Source organism: Talpa occidentalis, unplaced genomic scaffold (genome assembly GCF_014898055.3).
Source record: "Talpa occidentalis isolate TD23 unplaced genomic scaffold, MPIMG_talOcc4v2.1 talOcc4.7, whole genome shotgun sequence".
Lineage (NCBI taxonomy): Eukaryota > Metazoa > Chordata > Mammalia > Eulipotyphla > Talpidae > Talpa > Talpa occidentalis.
In genome coordinates, this window is record NW_023605083.1 from 132,088,709 (window position 1) to 132,102,585 (window position 13,877).

A 13,877-nucleotide genomic window follows, 5' to 3' on the forward strand; every position below is an offset into this window, starting at 1 on the left:
GGGCATGGATAACGAGGTCCCCAAGCAGAGAAGCCCAGCAACATCACCTCCCGCCCCACCCCAGGTTCTTGCCTCCATCAAAACCCAACCGCGGGATAACAACCCAGGAAAGCAAAGCCAGGTTCACCCCCTGGGACGGCAGGTATGGGGGTGAGAGGACTCACCAGAGACAGAGTGGGGAGCAGAACAGGCAGACTGGCTGAAATACACTGCTGACGGGAGCAGCGGGCAAGTCAGGAGAAGTTTGCTGCACCATGTGGGTTGCTTATTGGTGCTACAGAGGCTGCGGATTGCTTCATAGTGCTGTGCTTAACACCTTGCGCCACCAGGGAGGCCCAATTTGTCAGCTTTAAACCAAGCAGGATCAGGGCCTCCCCGGTGGCGTAGCTAGTTGAGGGCAGCGCTGTGAATCTGTCCGCAGCCTCTGCAGCAAGGGTTGGATTCCCGGCCGGCCAGGGAGATTCCCACATGAACTGGAGGGCTGTGTACCCGCCACGCACACACATGATCCCTTCCTGTTGCTGCTGTAACAAATCACTGCAAGTCAAGAGGCTCCATGAAAACAACATAAATTTATTCACTACAATCTGGAGGCCGGAAGTAGGGAGTCAGTTTCCCTGGGCTGGAGTCAAGGTCTCAGCGGGGCTGGACATCTGGGGGCACAGGGTACCCGCCTGCAGCATTCCTGGGCTCCCAGCGGCTTGGCTTCAACCTCAGCGCAGTCACTGTGGCTCGGTCGCCTTGGCACCTCTTCTCCTGCTACCCTCCTGCCCCTCTTCTATAGGATGCGTACTGGGGGCCACCCGGGATCATCCAGGGTGGTCCCCCATCTCTAAAGCCTTGACTTCACCACACCTGCCACACCTCATGGATAATGCTCACAGGTTTCGGTGTTGGGGCACAGATATCCTGGGGACACTATTGAGAACATCACCCAATAAAGCAATAAATACAGCTTCATGACATAATTGTCACCGTCGTTATTATCACAGCATGGGCAGGACCACAGCTGGTCCCCAGCTCCTCCCAAGAGGGTGGGAAGGAAAGGAAGTGGAGACCACTGTCTCACTGCTAGAAACCCCTCAGACTAGGCCCTGAGCCCAAGCCAGATGCTGGCCACTAGCAAGGCCTTAGTCACTCCTGGGTCCCTCGAGAGGTCCTGGGATAGAACAGGTGAGGCAGCCCGAGCTCAGGGCCGGGCTGGGGTCAGCAGGGACTCAGCCGGCTCAGTGCCTCCTGACGGTGCTGTATTCCACGGGCTCCTCCTGGCTGCTGCGGGGGATGTGGGTGACGAGCTGCTCCGTGTTGCTGTAGGTGGGCTCCTGACCCAGGGCACCCAGAGACAGGGCTGCGTAGGTAACATCCTCCTTCTGAGAAGGACCCTGAGATAAAGATGGCGGGTGTCAGCCGGCAGGAGGTGGCGCCGGCACGAGGGGGAGGCCTCGCGAGACGAGACTGACCCTACCAGGCTCTGAAGCCCACCCTAGGCCTTCCAGCTCCCCTGCCCTGCCCTCTGCCAGGGGTCCTGAGCTCCCCCAAGAGAGGACACCCCTCAGCCCCATGCAGTGGGCCCAGGTCACTCAGCCATGTGGGCCTCCCATGCCAGGCACGGGGACTGTGTTCTCCGGGTCTGAGTTCCCAGTGCTGAGCCCCGGGGAGGGGACACAGCCAAGCCAAAGCAGGAAGGGGTGAGGGGCGGGCTCCCCAGACAAGTCTTCAATGGCTGTGGCTTTGCTCCCCCTCCTCTGGGCCCACGTGGGTGGCAGAAGCCCATCCTCACAGGGGTGGCCCCAGCAGGCAGCTCCCAGCCCCCCAGCCCACAGCACACCCCGCAGTGATGTACTCCACCTGCACCTCCACCTGGGCGGAGGCCTCCCTCCTGGTGGTGCCCGTCCGATGCAGGGACAAGTTGGCATAGCAGAGTTCACTCTCTGGGGCCTGGACAGGAAACATTTCCTCTGGAGGGACACCAGCCTATCTGCCTCCCTGGTGCCCTCTGCAGGCTCCCTCCAGCACCCCCTTCCAGTCCCCACACCTGCCCCTCCCAGCCTCCTGCCTCTGGCTGTTTCCAGGGCCCCTCCCAGCTGCCCACCCCACCAGGCCCTGTGCTGGACACTGGGCTGGGTGTATAAGACCTGGTGCTGGGGTGGGGCTGGCTGGTGTCCCGGGTCTGGCCTCGGGACTCTCACCTGCTCTGGGGAAATCCCGGAAGCTGCAAGACAAAGACAGTAGGAATCAGAAAACCCATCTGAGACTCACAGGCCCGGGTTTGGGGAGACAAACAGGAGCAAAGGGTGAGCCGGGTCCTGCTCAGGGAGGCCCCGGCCCTGCTGGCCCAGCACACGCGGCATCGTCACCTCCCCTGTGCGGCCCCCGCTTCTCCCCCTGGAGAGTGAGGACCCTCGGCCCAGCCGCGGCCACGTCACAGAACCCGCCTCAGTCTCAGGGGGCCCTGCCGGCCGCCCGCAGCCCCGGGGCCTTCCCTTCCCCTCGGCCCAGGCTCAACCTGCCACCTTGGCCGGCAGCCCTGCCTGGAACCCCCAAACCCCCAATGTCCCCCAGTTCCCACTTGGAGCTCCACAGACTCCTGAGCTGCCTGCACTGCTACTGGCTGCCTCAGCCCTCCCCGCCCCACCCTGGGCTGCCCTGGGTTTGTCTGTCCCGTCACTGACGTCCCACAGGCCCTGGGGGGTCCCCGGGGCGGTGGCTGCAGGGAGGGCGCCCTGGTGTGGCTGTGCCAGCGCAGGAGACACGGGGCTGGGGGCACAGCTGTTGGGACACAGGCGGCCCCACCTGCCCTGCGGGGGACCTGCCAGCGGGGTCTCGCGGTCTGGACCAGCTTCCGGTGCCCCGCGGGCTCCCGTGTCTTCCTGGCCCACCCCTGCCGCCCGCCCCAGCCTCCTGCTTCACGGACCACAGAGAAGCCTCTTCCTGCTTCTCCGCGCGGAAGTCTAGGGAACCCCCCGGGCTCAGGGGTGCTCAGAGCCGGGGCCCCGGCCTGCGCGTCTGGGAGGACAGTGACGAGGAAGACCCGGCTCCTCCGCCCAGACCAGCAGAGCCCGGGGAGGGCGGCCGCGGGGTCCCGAGACAGCTCAGGCCCGGCCCGGAGGAGTCGGGGGGTGGGTGTGAGAATGTGGACGGAGCCCGCGGGAAAGGGTTGGCTGAGGCCAGAGCTCGTGCCCAGCGCCGGCCCGAGGAGGATCCCTAAGGGGCCGCGGTCTCGGGACACGTCCGGGGCAGAAGGGGCCGGGCAGCAGGAGCAGCGTGGAGACGCCGTGTGCGCGCGTGTGGTGTGTGCAGTCGCGTGTGCAGGGTCCTGTGCCTGGGGGTTCTCTCCCCTGGTCCCCGTGCCAGCTCAGTGTCCTGGCCCGTAGCTGGGCTGCGCCTAAGGCCCTGGCTGCCTCTGCCCCAAGAGCTAAGCCACGTCAGGGGCGGGGCAGAGAGCAGAGAGAGCCAGGGTTGAGCAGCAGCAGGAGCACCAGCCCCCCGGGGTTCCCCGCAGGTCCACGTCTCCCCCCAGCCCCACAGCCTGCCCTTCAGGTGGCCCGTGGGACCCCTGGGGGTCTCTGTCCCGCGGGCCCAGAGGGCTGTGCGGCCCCGGCCCCATCCCTCCACCCAGACCGGCCTCTCACCTTTCCTCTGCCGCCTCACCAGCCTCCAGGCCAGGAGCGAGGCCGCCATCAGGACCAGCAGCAGCACGGCCGCCACCACGGGGAGGATCTTTGTGACAATTTCCCTGGAAACACAGAGGGGACCCCATGCACCCCAACTCCCCCCTTAGGCCTCCCACCCACTGGCTGCAGGGAGGACACCACCTTTTGACCTTCAGGCCTGTGGTGCCCAGCCTGGGACGCCCCACTCTCGGGTGCCCTCGGAGAGGGTTAAGAAAAGGCAGTGAGAGAAGAACCCCCCTCCCTGGCCCGAGGCAGTCCCAGGGGGTCTGGAACCCAAGACAAATAAGCATCAGGCTCCACAAGTGGGTCCCGGCTCTGCCCACAGCTGGTGGAATCGTGTCCCCCACAGTCCAGGCCACTAGACCCGGGGTGACCTCCTGACAGGCGACCCTTGCAGGTGTCATCAAGGTGAGGAGGTCACTCTGGGCTGTGCCCTGTCCAGTGACTGGTGTCCTGATCAGAGGGAAAGGGGTGCAGAGACCCGCAGGGAGAGGCCCCGGAAGCAGGGCCACACGCCAGGGGACGCCAGGGGTGCCCCAACTCCGGAAGCAGGAGAGGGGCCGGGACATTCCTGTCTCTGACCCCAGCAGGGGCCACCCCGCCCTCACCTGGTTCAGGCTCTGGCCCCTGAGCTGGGATGAAGGGGAAGCCCCTCAGGCTCCCCCTCAGAGGGTCCAGAGACAAGGTCCAGCCAGGAACTGTGGCTACAAGGGGCCCCGAGGAGGAGAGTGGGCCCACCGTGCACAGAACACAGCAGCATCAGAGCTGGCTTACCTGCTATCGGTTACAGTCGGGGAGACTTTGTCCTCTTCAGGGGTGTCTGGCGCTGTTATTGTGGGTGTGGTGGTGGTGGTGGTTGTGATGGTGGGGGTGGTTGTCTTGGTGGTGGTGGTGGTGGATACTGTAGTGGCTGCTTGGCACACAAATCAAATACACACACTCTACCTCCCAGCCTGCCCCAGCCCTGTGTGCTCCTCTGAGCCTGCGAATCCCTAGGGTCTGGGGGGCCTAGAGCTGAACCTCTCAGACCTTCAGGCCTCCAGCAGACTCATGAGCCTGGGGGCAGGTGGGACTGTGGGAACAGGAGGGTGTCCCGCAGGCCCCGGGAGTAGAGGGCCAGGATGCTCAGGGCCACGCAGCTGGAGCCCCGGAACTGTAAACAGCCCTGCTGCTCCTGAGTCCCCCCAGAGGCCCATCTCATCCTCCAGCCATTATGGAGCAGAGCAGGGCCGCCCAGCACCAACAGACCAGCCTTGACTCAGGTCAGGACCACCCGAGCCCACCGTGTCCAGGGAGACCCTCACACTGGGCGAGGGGTGACCTTCTGTGACGTCGGCCCTTCCCAGGACGAGGCCAGGACTCCACAGGGCGTGAACGGTTGCTCCGCACAGTGAGGTGCCTCCCAGGTCCCAAGGTTGGTGCCCCCCCTTTGCCACAGTGCCCCGGGGAGGTCACTGGATGGATCCCCAAGACAAGCTCCTTCACACCCAGGTAGGCATCCCTGAGATGCCTTTCCCAGCTGTCTGCATTCTAGAAGGACTCAGGGAAAAACACCCAGGAGCCCAGGTGCAGAAAGGGGTCAGTTGCATGTCAGGCCCCAGGGGAGCAGCCCCTTAATTGTGGGGGCGTTTCCAGGTCTCCGGAATCAGCCAAGCCCCTGACTGGGCTAAGCCCTGCCCCCTGAGATCAGACCTGGAAAATCAAGTGAAAATAGTCACTTAGGTCCCAGCCCCAAATCCAAAAAGAGCAGGGAGGTGCGAAGAAAGCACAGAAGGAGTTGGGGTCTCAGGTCCCATGGAAGGGGTCCCTTTGCCCATGTGCTGACCATGTCCATCTCCTGACCTCTGTGACCATGGACAGAGGAGCTGAGCTGCGCAGAGTGGGACAGTGAGCGACAAGGATCCTCCCGTCCAGGAGGCGCCTGGAGCCTTGAGCATCCGGGAAAAGCCCCCCTCCCAGCACCCACGGGTGAGGCTCCCCCCTCTGGGACAGTCACCCTGAGTGACAGTGACCCCTGGGGAGGACCTGAGGGACCAGGACAGAGCAGGAACCGCAGAGACACAGCCACACGCACAGGTGCTCACCTGGGTCAACGGTCACTGTAACTTGGGCCCGAGGGTCAACAAGACCGACTCTCTCAACCCCACACCAGTAAGTGTCCGCATCGCCCCGCGTGAGCGCCTCCATGGTCACGGTGAACATGCGGTATCTGTGATTGTCCCTGATGGACACACGGTCGTTCTTCACCTCCTGCTCCGAGCCGGTGGTTGTAACAAGGATGTTGCAGCTGACCCAGAGAGCCCCTCGACACCACCACTTCTTGTGGGTCTCCCAGGCTGGGTCATAGCGACACCGCACGGTCAGTGAGCCCCGCTCCCAGCCCTTCACTGCGCCTGGACCCGTGACAGCAGAGGAGCCTGGAAAACACACGTCCATATCCCTGTGACCCCACCTGCACACAGGCCCAGCCTCCTGCTCTGCGCCTGCCCCCTCAGCCCCAGGGCGGGGAGGGGGACACAGCCATGGAGGGAATGACCCCAGGAGAGAGGCCTGTGTCCTTCTACATCCCACTGGGCAAAGCCCCGGGAACAGCACCTGAGACACAGCTCAGAGTCAGAGACACAGAGAGGCTGGCCCTGAGCAATGACAGCCCCAAGATTCACACACACACACCCCATCGTCAATGAATCTGTGTCCCCAGCGAGGCCCCTTTGCACCAACCCTGTGTTGTTCCTGCTGGTGGGGAGTAAATCCCAGAGGACCCGCCTCCCCACAAGAGGCCTGTGCCTGCCCCGCACCATGGCCCAGGAGGTGCAGCTGACACCCTTGCACCCCTGGAGTGGAAGTGCCCCTGTGAGCTCGTAGGGGTTCCCTGGGAATCCAGCTGCGAGGACAGCTGTTATGACACCAAACGGTGGTGCTCAGTGGCCACACGAGCTGTGGGTCCCCATCGCACAGGGGCGTGTTCCCATTGACGTGTTTTGATTCCTTTGTCAAAAAATAAATATCTGAGTTACTTATGGTTTTTCGGAGTCTGTTGCATCAATCCATTTGTCTATCCTTGTACCAACCCCTTCTGTCTTGAACACTATCATCTTATAGCAAGGCAGGTGTTACGAAATGTAGAAGCATTTTCCTGCATGCTCTTGTTCTTCCTTTCGTCTTCTTGCTTTTCAAAGGCTCAGGACATGACGTCTCTGTACCGGAAGATGAGCCCTTCCAACATGGTGAAAATGACTGACTTCTAGGCCTCTCGTCAGACCCGGATGTAGGGTACCCGACCGTGCAGAGAAAACCCCCAGCAAGGTCAGGGTCCCCATCCCACCTCAGCACTGTCCTCAGGCAAGAGCCTCGCTCCGGAGTTTCAGATCTTTTACCTTCTCTGGAGTAGCCAGGAATCTGGATTGTGTATGGAATCCCTCAATTTTAAAATGTGGGCTTAATATGACATAGTACTGACGTCATGTCTGCAGCTGACCTTGGACGCCAGGGCTCAACTCCAGACTGACATTCATAAATGAGGCTCGTATCATACATTCCTATGTCCTGTCCTCATCAAGGTTTAATATTAAAGATACGCTCAGATCACCTAATTTATCAGGTAAATTTCTACCTTTTATGATCTGATATCAGAAAATAAATAGAGTAAAGGAATCATTGTGTCCCTGGAATCTTGAAAACTATAATTTTTTTTTTAAAGATTTATTTATTTATTTGTTTGTTTGTTTGTTTATTTATTTATTTCTACAAGCACTGGGTACAGTCAGAAGCGCGGGAGGGTGAGAGAATTCACCAGAGCCAGAGCAGGGAGCAGAGCAGGCAGAAGGACCGAAGTACACTGCTGAGGGGAGCAGCGGGCGGCAGGAGAGGTCTGTGCACCATGTGGGACCCTCCTCCGGTGGCCGGGGAGCAGCCGGGGATCGAATTGGCGCCGCAGAGGCCTCAGGCAGCTTCGCAACCCAGCGCTCAACCGCTGCGCCACCGGGGAGGCCCAAAATGGCAAATCATTTTTTTTTTTTTTAAAGATTTATTTATTTATTTATACAAGCACTGGGTACAGTCAGAAGCGCGGGAGGGTGAGAGAATTCACCAGAGCCAGAGCGGGGAGCAGAGCAGGCAGAAGGACCGAAGTACACTGCTGAGGGGAGCAGCAGGCGGCAGGAGAGGTCTGCGCGCCATGTGGGACTCTCGCCTGTAGCCAGGTATCGAACCAGCGCTGCAGAGGCTGCAGGCAGCTTCGCAGCCCAGCGCTCAGCCACTGCGCCACCAGGGGAGGCCCCGGCAAATCATTTTTTAAACTGGAAGAAAATAGAAGTGAATCTTTATAAAATCCCTGGATGAAAGAAAGAATTTTTAAACTTAATAATAACAGACAATATATTTTAAACGCATGATGCAAAAACAAATGAACATCTTTCTCTTGCTCTGACCCCATTAGGAAAATTGGGGAGGCCAAGCCAAGTGGACAACAAAATTCAGTGCTAAATCCAAATAATTTAGCCAGTAAAGTCGGTTGGCAGTGATGTGATGGTCACATATCGAGCCAACGTTTTTGTAGCTGACGTCGCGCTGACAGGATGCGGGGAAGGGCGCAGTGAGAAGGGCGGTGGGATCGTGCCCGCCTCACCCGTTACAGGAAGGGTAACAGCCTGGCAGGTGCCCAGCAGCCGTGCCCTCTGCTCCAGTGATTGTATTTCTAAGCTGGGGTCCTCGGGCAACAATCTGAGAGGTTAATGAAAATGCGTGCACAGAGACTCGCCACACAAGTGTCCATATTCACAAGCACAGAGGAAGCACGGGAGAGTCTGCCCGAGCGGGGCACTAGCACACGATGAAATGTAGTGCAGACAGCGGGAGTGTCATCACACTCAGAAATGTGTTTCACCACGTGGGAGGTCTTCAGACCAAGGGAAGAGAGAAAATCTCATGCACAGGATGCTCTTTACTTGTAAAATATTCATGGGGGGAAGAAAGTAAAAGGAAATCAGTCAAATGTCAACAACTGGTGGCCTTAGGCGGTGAGAGGGTGGATGGAACCAGCCCCCCCCCATATCCCCACACCCCCACCCTCAGCTCTGCTTTCTCCAGCCTTGTGGTCCCAGACATGTCACTTTCCTTCCCTAAAACATTTTCCCAAAAAGAGGACACCATCCTCCCAGCCAGAGGGAAGCCACACAGCCTTTCTCTTCCCCAGACGCGCTTCAGCCAAGCTCATTTCCACGTCCGAGTCTGGACGAGTGGCTCCCGGGCCCGGAAAGCCATTCCCAATCTCACAGTCTCTCAGCTTGGGGGCCTAGCCAGGTGCCTCCTCCCTCAGAGAGCTCCTCTCACTGCCCTCTCTTAAGTGCTCCCGATGCCCTCAAGTCTCACTGGACCAAGCTCGGCTTCCCTCGCAGCACATACCACGCCTTAGCAGTAGCTTCCATTTCTGTGGCCGCTGGATCGAGTCAGACCATGTTAAAGAGTCACAGACCATCAAGGGTTTTGGGTGGCTGCAAATACCCCTTTCCAGAGCCTGCACGTCACCCACTTGCCAAATGCTACCTCGGAACTCTTCTGCTCCCCGTTCTCTCAGCTTTTCAATTGTTTTCCTCTTGAGATGTCATCCACATTCCACCACAATTCACCCTTTTAAAGTGTACAACTCAGCGGTATTCAGTACATTCAAAAACCATGCAAACATCACTACTAGCTCATTCCAGAACATTTTCATAACCCTGAAAAGACACCCCACACCCATTACTGTCACTCTCCTTACCCTGTCCTCCCTGGCCCTTGCAAACACCAACCTATTTTCTATTTCTTGGACTCACATCTCCTGAACCGTACGACCCATGACCTTTTGTGTCTGGATTCTCTCCCTTTGCACAGTGTCCTCAAGGTTCATCCCATTTTATGGCTGGGTAATATTCCATGGCATGGATATGCCACATTTGACTTCTCCACATTTAGGGTGTCTCTACTTTTTAGCTATAGTGAATAATGTGGGCTGAGAAAATCATGACCATTGCAAACATCAAAGGGGAACATTTCAGTACAAGATCTTACATGAACTTGCAGTTTTCCTTGGGCATATGCCTAGGAGTGGAACTGTTAGGGGGAAAAGGATGTCCCAAAGCAAATTCCATATAGGCTTTGTGGACTCCACCCCCACCCCAGGCCAAAGCCAAAGACACTGGGAACTCCAAATCCCATCACCACCAAAGGGAAGGTGGCTGGGACCTGAGGGTGGGGTTAAGCAGCCAGGTGGATATAAAAGGCAGACACGTGGGCTTTGGGGGACCTCATTTTGGCTCTCCACCAGCTCACAGCGTCCGGCCAGCGCTGAGAGTGCCTTTGGGTTTCCAGGTCGTCGGATCGGGTAGGATGCATTAAAGACTTTATTTCCCTATTTTCTCCCTGAGTTGTACATTTTCCTTATTTCCTTTCCTCTTGTAAATAAACTCTTTATTAACCTTTTTGTGTGTGTCTGTAGTAGAGTATTCACAAGTCCCTTTAAAGCGCACGGGTGAGGACCCACAGCCAGGAACCCGTTCAATATCGGGGTTGCTCTATAACAGCTCTGCTGGGCCTGTAGTGACCATGCTGATTGTGTTGAAGAGCGTCTAACTGTTGCCCAAAGCACCGGCACCAGTGTATGCCCTCTCCAGTGTCTGCTAAGTCTCGATTGTCCAGTTCTATGAAAGTAGACAGTGTGGGGCTCTCCCAGAGAGTGGGTTAGAGAATCACCTTGTCCCCTCTCCGTTGGATACAGCCACTCATTTAGCTAATACTGTCTCATCTGGACCTGGGTGTGTTGGCAGTTGCAAAAGTCCCTTCTCTGCAGAAGCTGACATTCTGTCAAAGCGGGAAAGGAAGGAGACAGACAATGGAGAAAAACAATGCATGGGAATTGCTGTTCTAATCAGGGTCACCAATGAAAGGCCTCAGTGATATGCAAAAACACCAAGGAGGGACTGGAGCCTGTGGCTGTCTGGGAAAGAGCATTCAGGGCAGAGAGCAGCAAGTGCAAAGGCCTCTGGAGGCAGGTGTATGTTTCCAGGACTTTTAAGGAGCCAGTGCAGCTGGAGTGCAGCTAAGGGGGGCAGAGATCTGGGGTGGCGGGAGGTCCAGAAGGTGAGCACCTGTAACCTTGACGGACTTTGGATTTCTACTCGTAGTAGGTTGAGAGGTCAATGGAGGTTTCTGATGAGTGGAGAGATGGGATCTGCCTTTTATTTTCAGAGGATCATGAGGGGGTATGAGAGAAGAGATGGCTGCCCCCAGAATTGCATGAGCACAGAAAAAGATGGAGTTACCAAACACAAAATGGGGAAGAAAAATTTGGAGGGGGAAGACATGATCAGGTTCCATTGAAAATGTCAATCAGGGGCTTCTCTGGTGGCATAAGGGGTTACACACAGCACTATGAAGCTATCCACAGCCTCTGCAGCACGAGTTTGATCCCCAGCCAGGGAGGTGACCCACATGGCGCAGGAGACCTCTCCTGTCTCCCCGCTGCTCCCCTCAGCAGTGTATTTCAATACATCTGCTCCCCACTCTTTCTCTGGTGAACCCTCTTGCCCGCTGTACCTCTGGCGTGTACCCCAGATCTTATATGCATAAATAAATAAATCTTTTTAAAAAAAAAAAAGAAAAGAAAATGTCCATCTGTGTACCCAAGTAGAATGAATCAAAAATTCTGGAGTGCAGGGGAATGTCCAAGCTAGGAAACAAAATTGGGAGTCAGCTGTCTAGAGATGGTTTTTGAAGTCAAGAAAGCAGGTGAGATCAAGGAGGGAGGGACACTAGAGAGAGAAGAAACCCAAACACTGAGCCAAACCCAACTCTCCAATACCCCAAAGTCTAGGAAATCCCCTTATTTTTTAACCAGAATGGGACCATCAGCTTCAAGGCGACTTCAGCTGTCTCTGCCCACATCTCCCCGCTCCTGTCCCTGTGTCTGGAGCAAGCTTCCCGCCTTTGATTTTTCCCATCCCTCAGCAACTTCTACTTTCCTTTCCGAAATGCCTTGAATCACCTCTCCCTCTATGTCTGGCAAACTCCCTGCTCCCCTTTCACCACCCTTTTCCCAAAGTCTCCCCTGTCTCACAACACACACTGAGGACAATGGGACAGGAAGAGGTGGGCCAGCTCTCCTGAGCCTCAGGCCCCCTGCGCCTGCCTGCCTTCCCTGGGGGCCTGTCTGCCTGTCCAGGGGCCCTGTCTGCCTCCCCAGGGGCCCTGTCTGCCTCCCCAGGGGCCCTGAATGCCTACCCAGGGGCCCTGAATGCCTACCCAGGGGCCCTGTATGCCTACCCAGGGGCCCTGTATGCCTGCCCAGGGGCCCTGTCTGCCTGCCCATTTTGAATTACCAGCCCCTGGGCATTCGGGAGCTGCCCTTGCACTGGGCTCATTACTGCACATGGCTGCCTTGGCCCTGGGGGCGCCGAAACATAGGTAAGGAGTGGACTGGGTGAAGCTCAGGGGCTCACTCTTTGGAGGACCCTCTTAGAAATGGGGTCGGCTTCTCAGCAGGACACCTGGTTGGGTCCCTCCCTTTCCACCTCCTCTTGCCCAACAAGTTTTTTCCCTCCAATTCAGACCCAGGCCCCTGCTCACCTGAGATCCCAAAAAGGAGGGGACGAGCCACAGCAGGTGCATTTTCTACCCACGGGTGCCCCTGGATCAGCCTGTCATCAAGAGCAAACTACAGAGCGGGCGACCTCATGCCCCAGCCCTCTGCTCTCGCTCGCTCACTATCACTCTCGCACTTCCTCCTTCAGCCACCTCCCATCGTGAATATGACTAAAAGAGGAAGGAGGTGGAATGGGCAAAATTTCAAAATAGCTCGAGATGCCTTGATGAGCTTCTACGAAACAGCTGCCAGTCTGGAGCCTCTCCGAGTTTCAGAAAAGAGAACTCTACGCTTCCTTTGTGGAAATTTGCAAACACAACTCCCTGGGCCTGGCCAACTCTATTCAGTCTCTCTCCCCTGGTGGGGAGACTGTGGAGAGGCCTTGGAGAGCCACTACCCAGGGCCTTACACCTGGACGTTGAGGTGCAGCCAGATTCTTGGGCATCTGGGTCAGAAGGTCAACTCTAACGAGGGTGGCTGGGGGCCAAAGTCCAACAGCTGAGGGGGAGATTCCACCCGACACTGAAATGAAGAGGCTGAGAGGATCTCCAAACCCAGGCCACAAAGAAAGAGGTTCAAAGTTGTGGCGATGCCAGCCGGGACACCTGGCTCTGTGAGCAAGAGACACCTGTCCCGAGAACATGCTGGAAACTTTTATTGGCCTGTCCCAGCCCACCAGAGAGAGGCCGAGGCCATAGCCACCAGCCAGAATCCTCCAGAAACATCGATTCCATCAGGGGCTTCTTCCTGAAGAAACCATGGCTCCTCACCTCCCACCTCATAATAACTGTTCAAATAAAGACTAGAGGAGACACCAGCAAGAGGAGACACCAGCACACCAGCTTAGCTCTGGCCACACACTCTTGCCTGGCCTTGGGCCTTTCTCTGGCGTCCCCCCACACCCCCGTCCCCGGGAAGGTCCCATCAAGCCCCTGGGTAGAACAGAGGGGTCAGGAAATGGGTCTCTTATTTTTCTCCTAAGCCACTTTCGTTGCGCCATACGTACCAGGTAAGGTCCTGAGCAGGGAGCCCAGGAGAGTCAGTCCTGAGGAGGGAGCCCGGGAGAGACAGCCCCCCACTCCCGCAGCAGAAAGGAACAGCAGGCAGGAGGTCATTGGATGGAAAAGCCCAGCTCCGCCAGCCTGGGGTTTTCCATCATGTGGCCAGCGAGGGCCCTTCCTTTACATAGCTCCAGCCCTAGTCAAATCAAGTGTCGAGGGTGAGAACCTAATCAGCTCTGCGGCTCCCACTGCCCCACAAGGCCTCGGGCCTCAGCAAACAGGGCCAGGAATACCACGGCTTCTGGGGAAAGTGACTAAGGAAATTAAGCAGGATCGGGCAGCCCTGAAAAACGAGGGGACAGCTATTTTGTGGGTTGTGGGGATTAAGTGGCTCTGAGCTGCTCACATTTCTGCCTGTGGCCTGACTCTCAGCAGTGGGGGTCTCTCCTGGACACCCCTTTGAATCAAGACCAGAGAATTAACCAAGGGCCATGTGTGGTGGCCAGAAGGCTCCTCTAAGCAAGGGCCTGGGGGTGGGGAGTGCAGGAGAGCCAGGCTCTAGGGGGACCAGGGTCTCCACAGACC

At 57.5% G+C, this 13,877-nt stretch overlaps 2 protein-coding genes across 2 annotated transcripts in view; one reads left to right on the plus strand and one right to left on the minus strand.

Annotated features, from left to right (window-relative positions):
* The window catches only part of RAB37 (RAB37, member RAS oncogene family), an 88,078-nt gene that overhangs the window by 7,069 nt on the left and 67,132 nt on the right, over positions 1 to 13,877 (plus strand). The gene's annotated exons all lie outside the window — the stretch shown is intronic.
* LOC119232977 (CMRF35-like molecule 1) lies at positions 1,227 to 6,110 on the minus strand. Its single transcript, XM_037495358.1, has 5 exons — positions 5,824 to 6,110; positions 3,633 to 3,736; positions 2,184 to 2,212; positions 1,822 to 1,938; positions 1,227 to 1,370 (listed from the first exon to the last, which is right to left on the minus strand). The coding sequence occupies exons 1-5, from the start codon at positions 6,108 to 6,110 to the stop codon at positions 1,227 to 1,229; spliced, it is 681 nt and encodes a 226-aa protein (XP_037351255.1).

Coding starts and splice junctions, on each gene's coding strand:
- LOC119232977 (XM_037495358.1), bottom strand. CDS start 6,110: ATGGACGTGTGTTTTCCAGGCTCCTCTGCTGTCACGGGTCCAGGCGCA. Junction 3,737..5,823: donor GGCGATGCGGACACTTACTG/GTGTGGGGTTGA, acceptor CTGTGTTTCCAG/GGAAATTGTCACAAAGATCC. Junction 2,213..3,632: donor GGTGAGGCGGCAGAGGAAAG/GTGAGAGGCCGG, acceptor TTTGTCTTGCAG/CTTCCGGGATTTCCCCAGAG.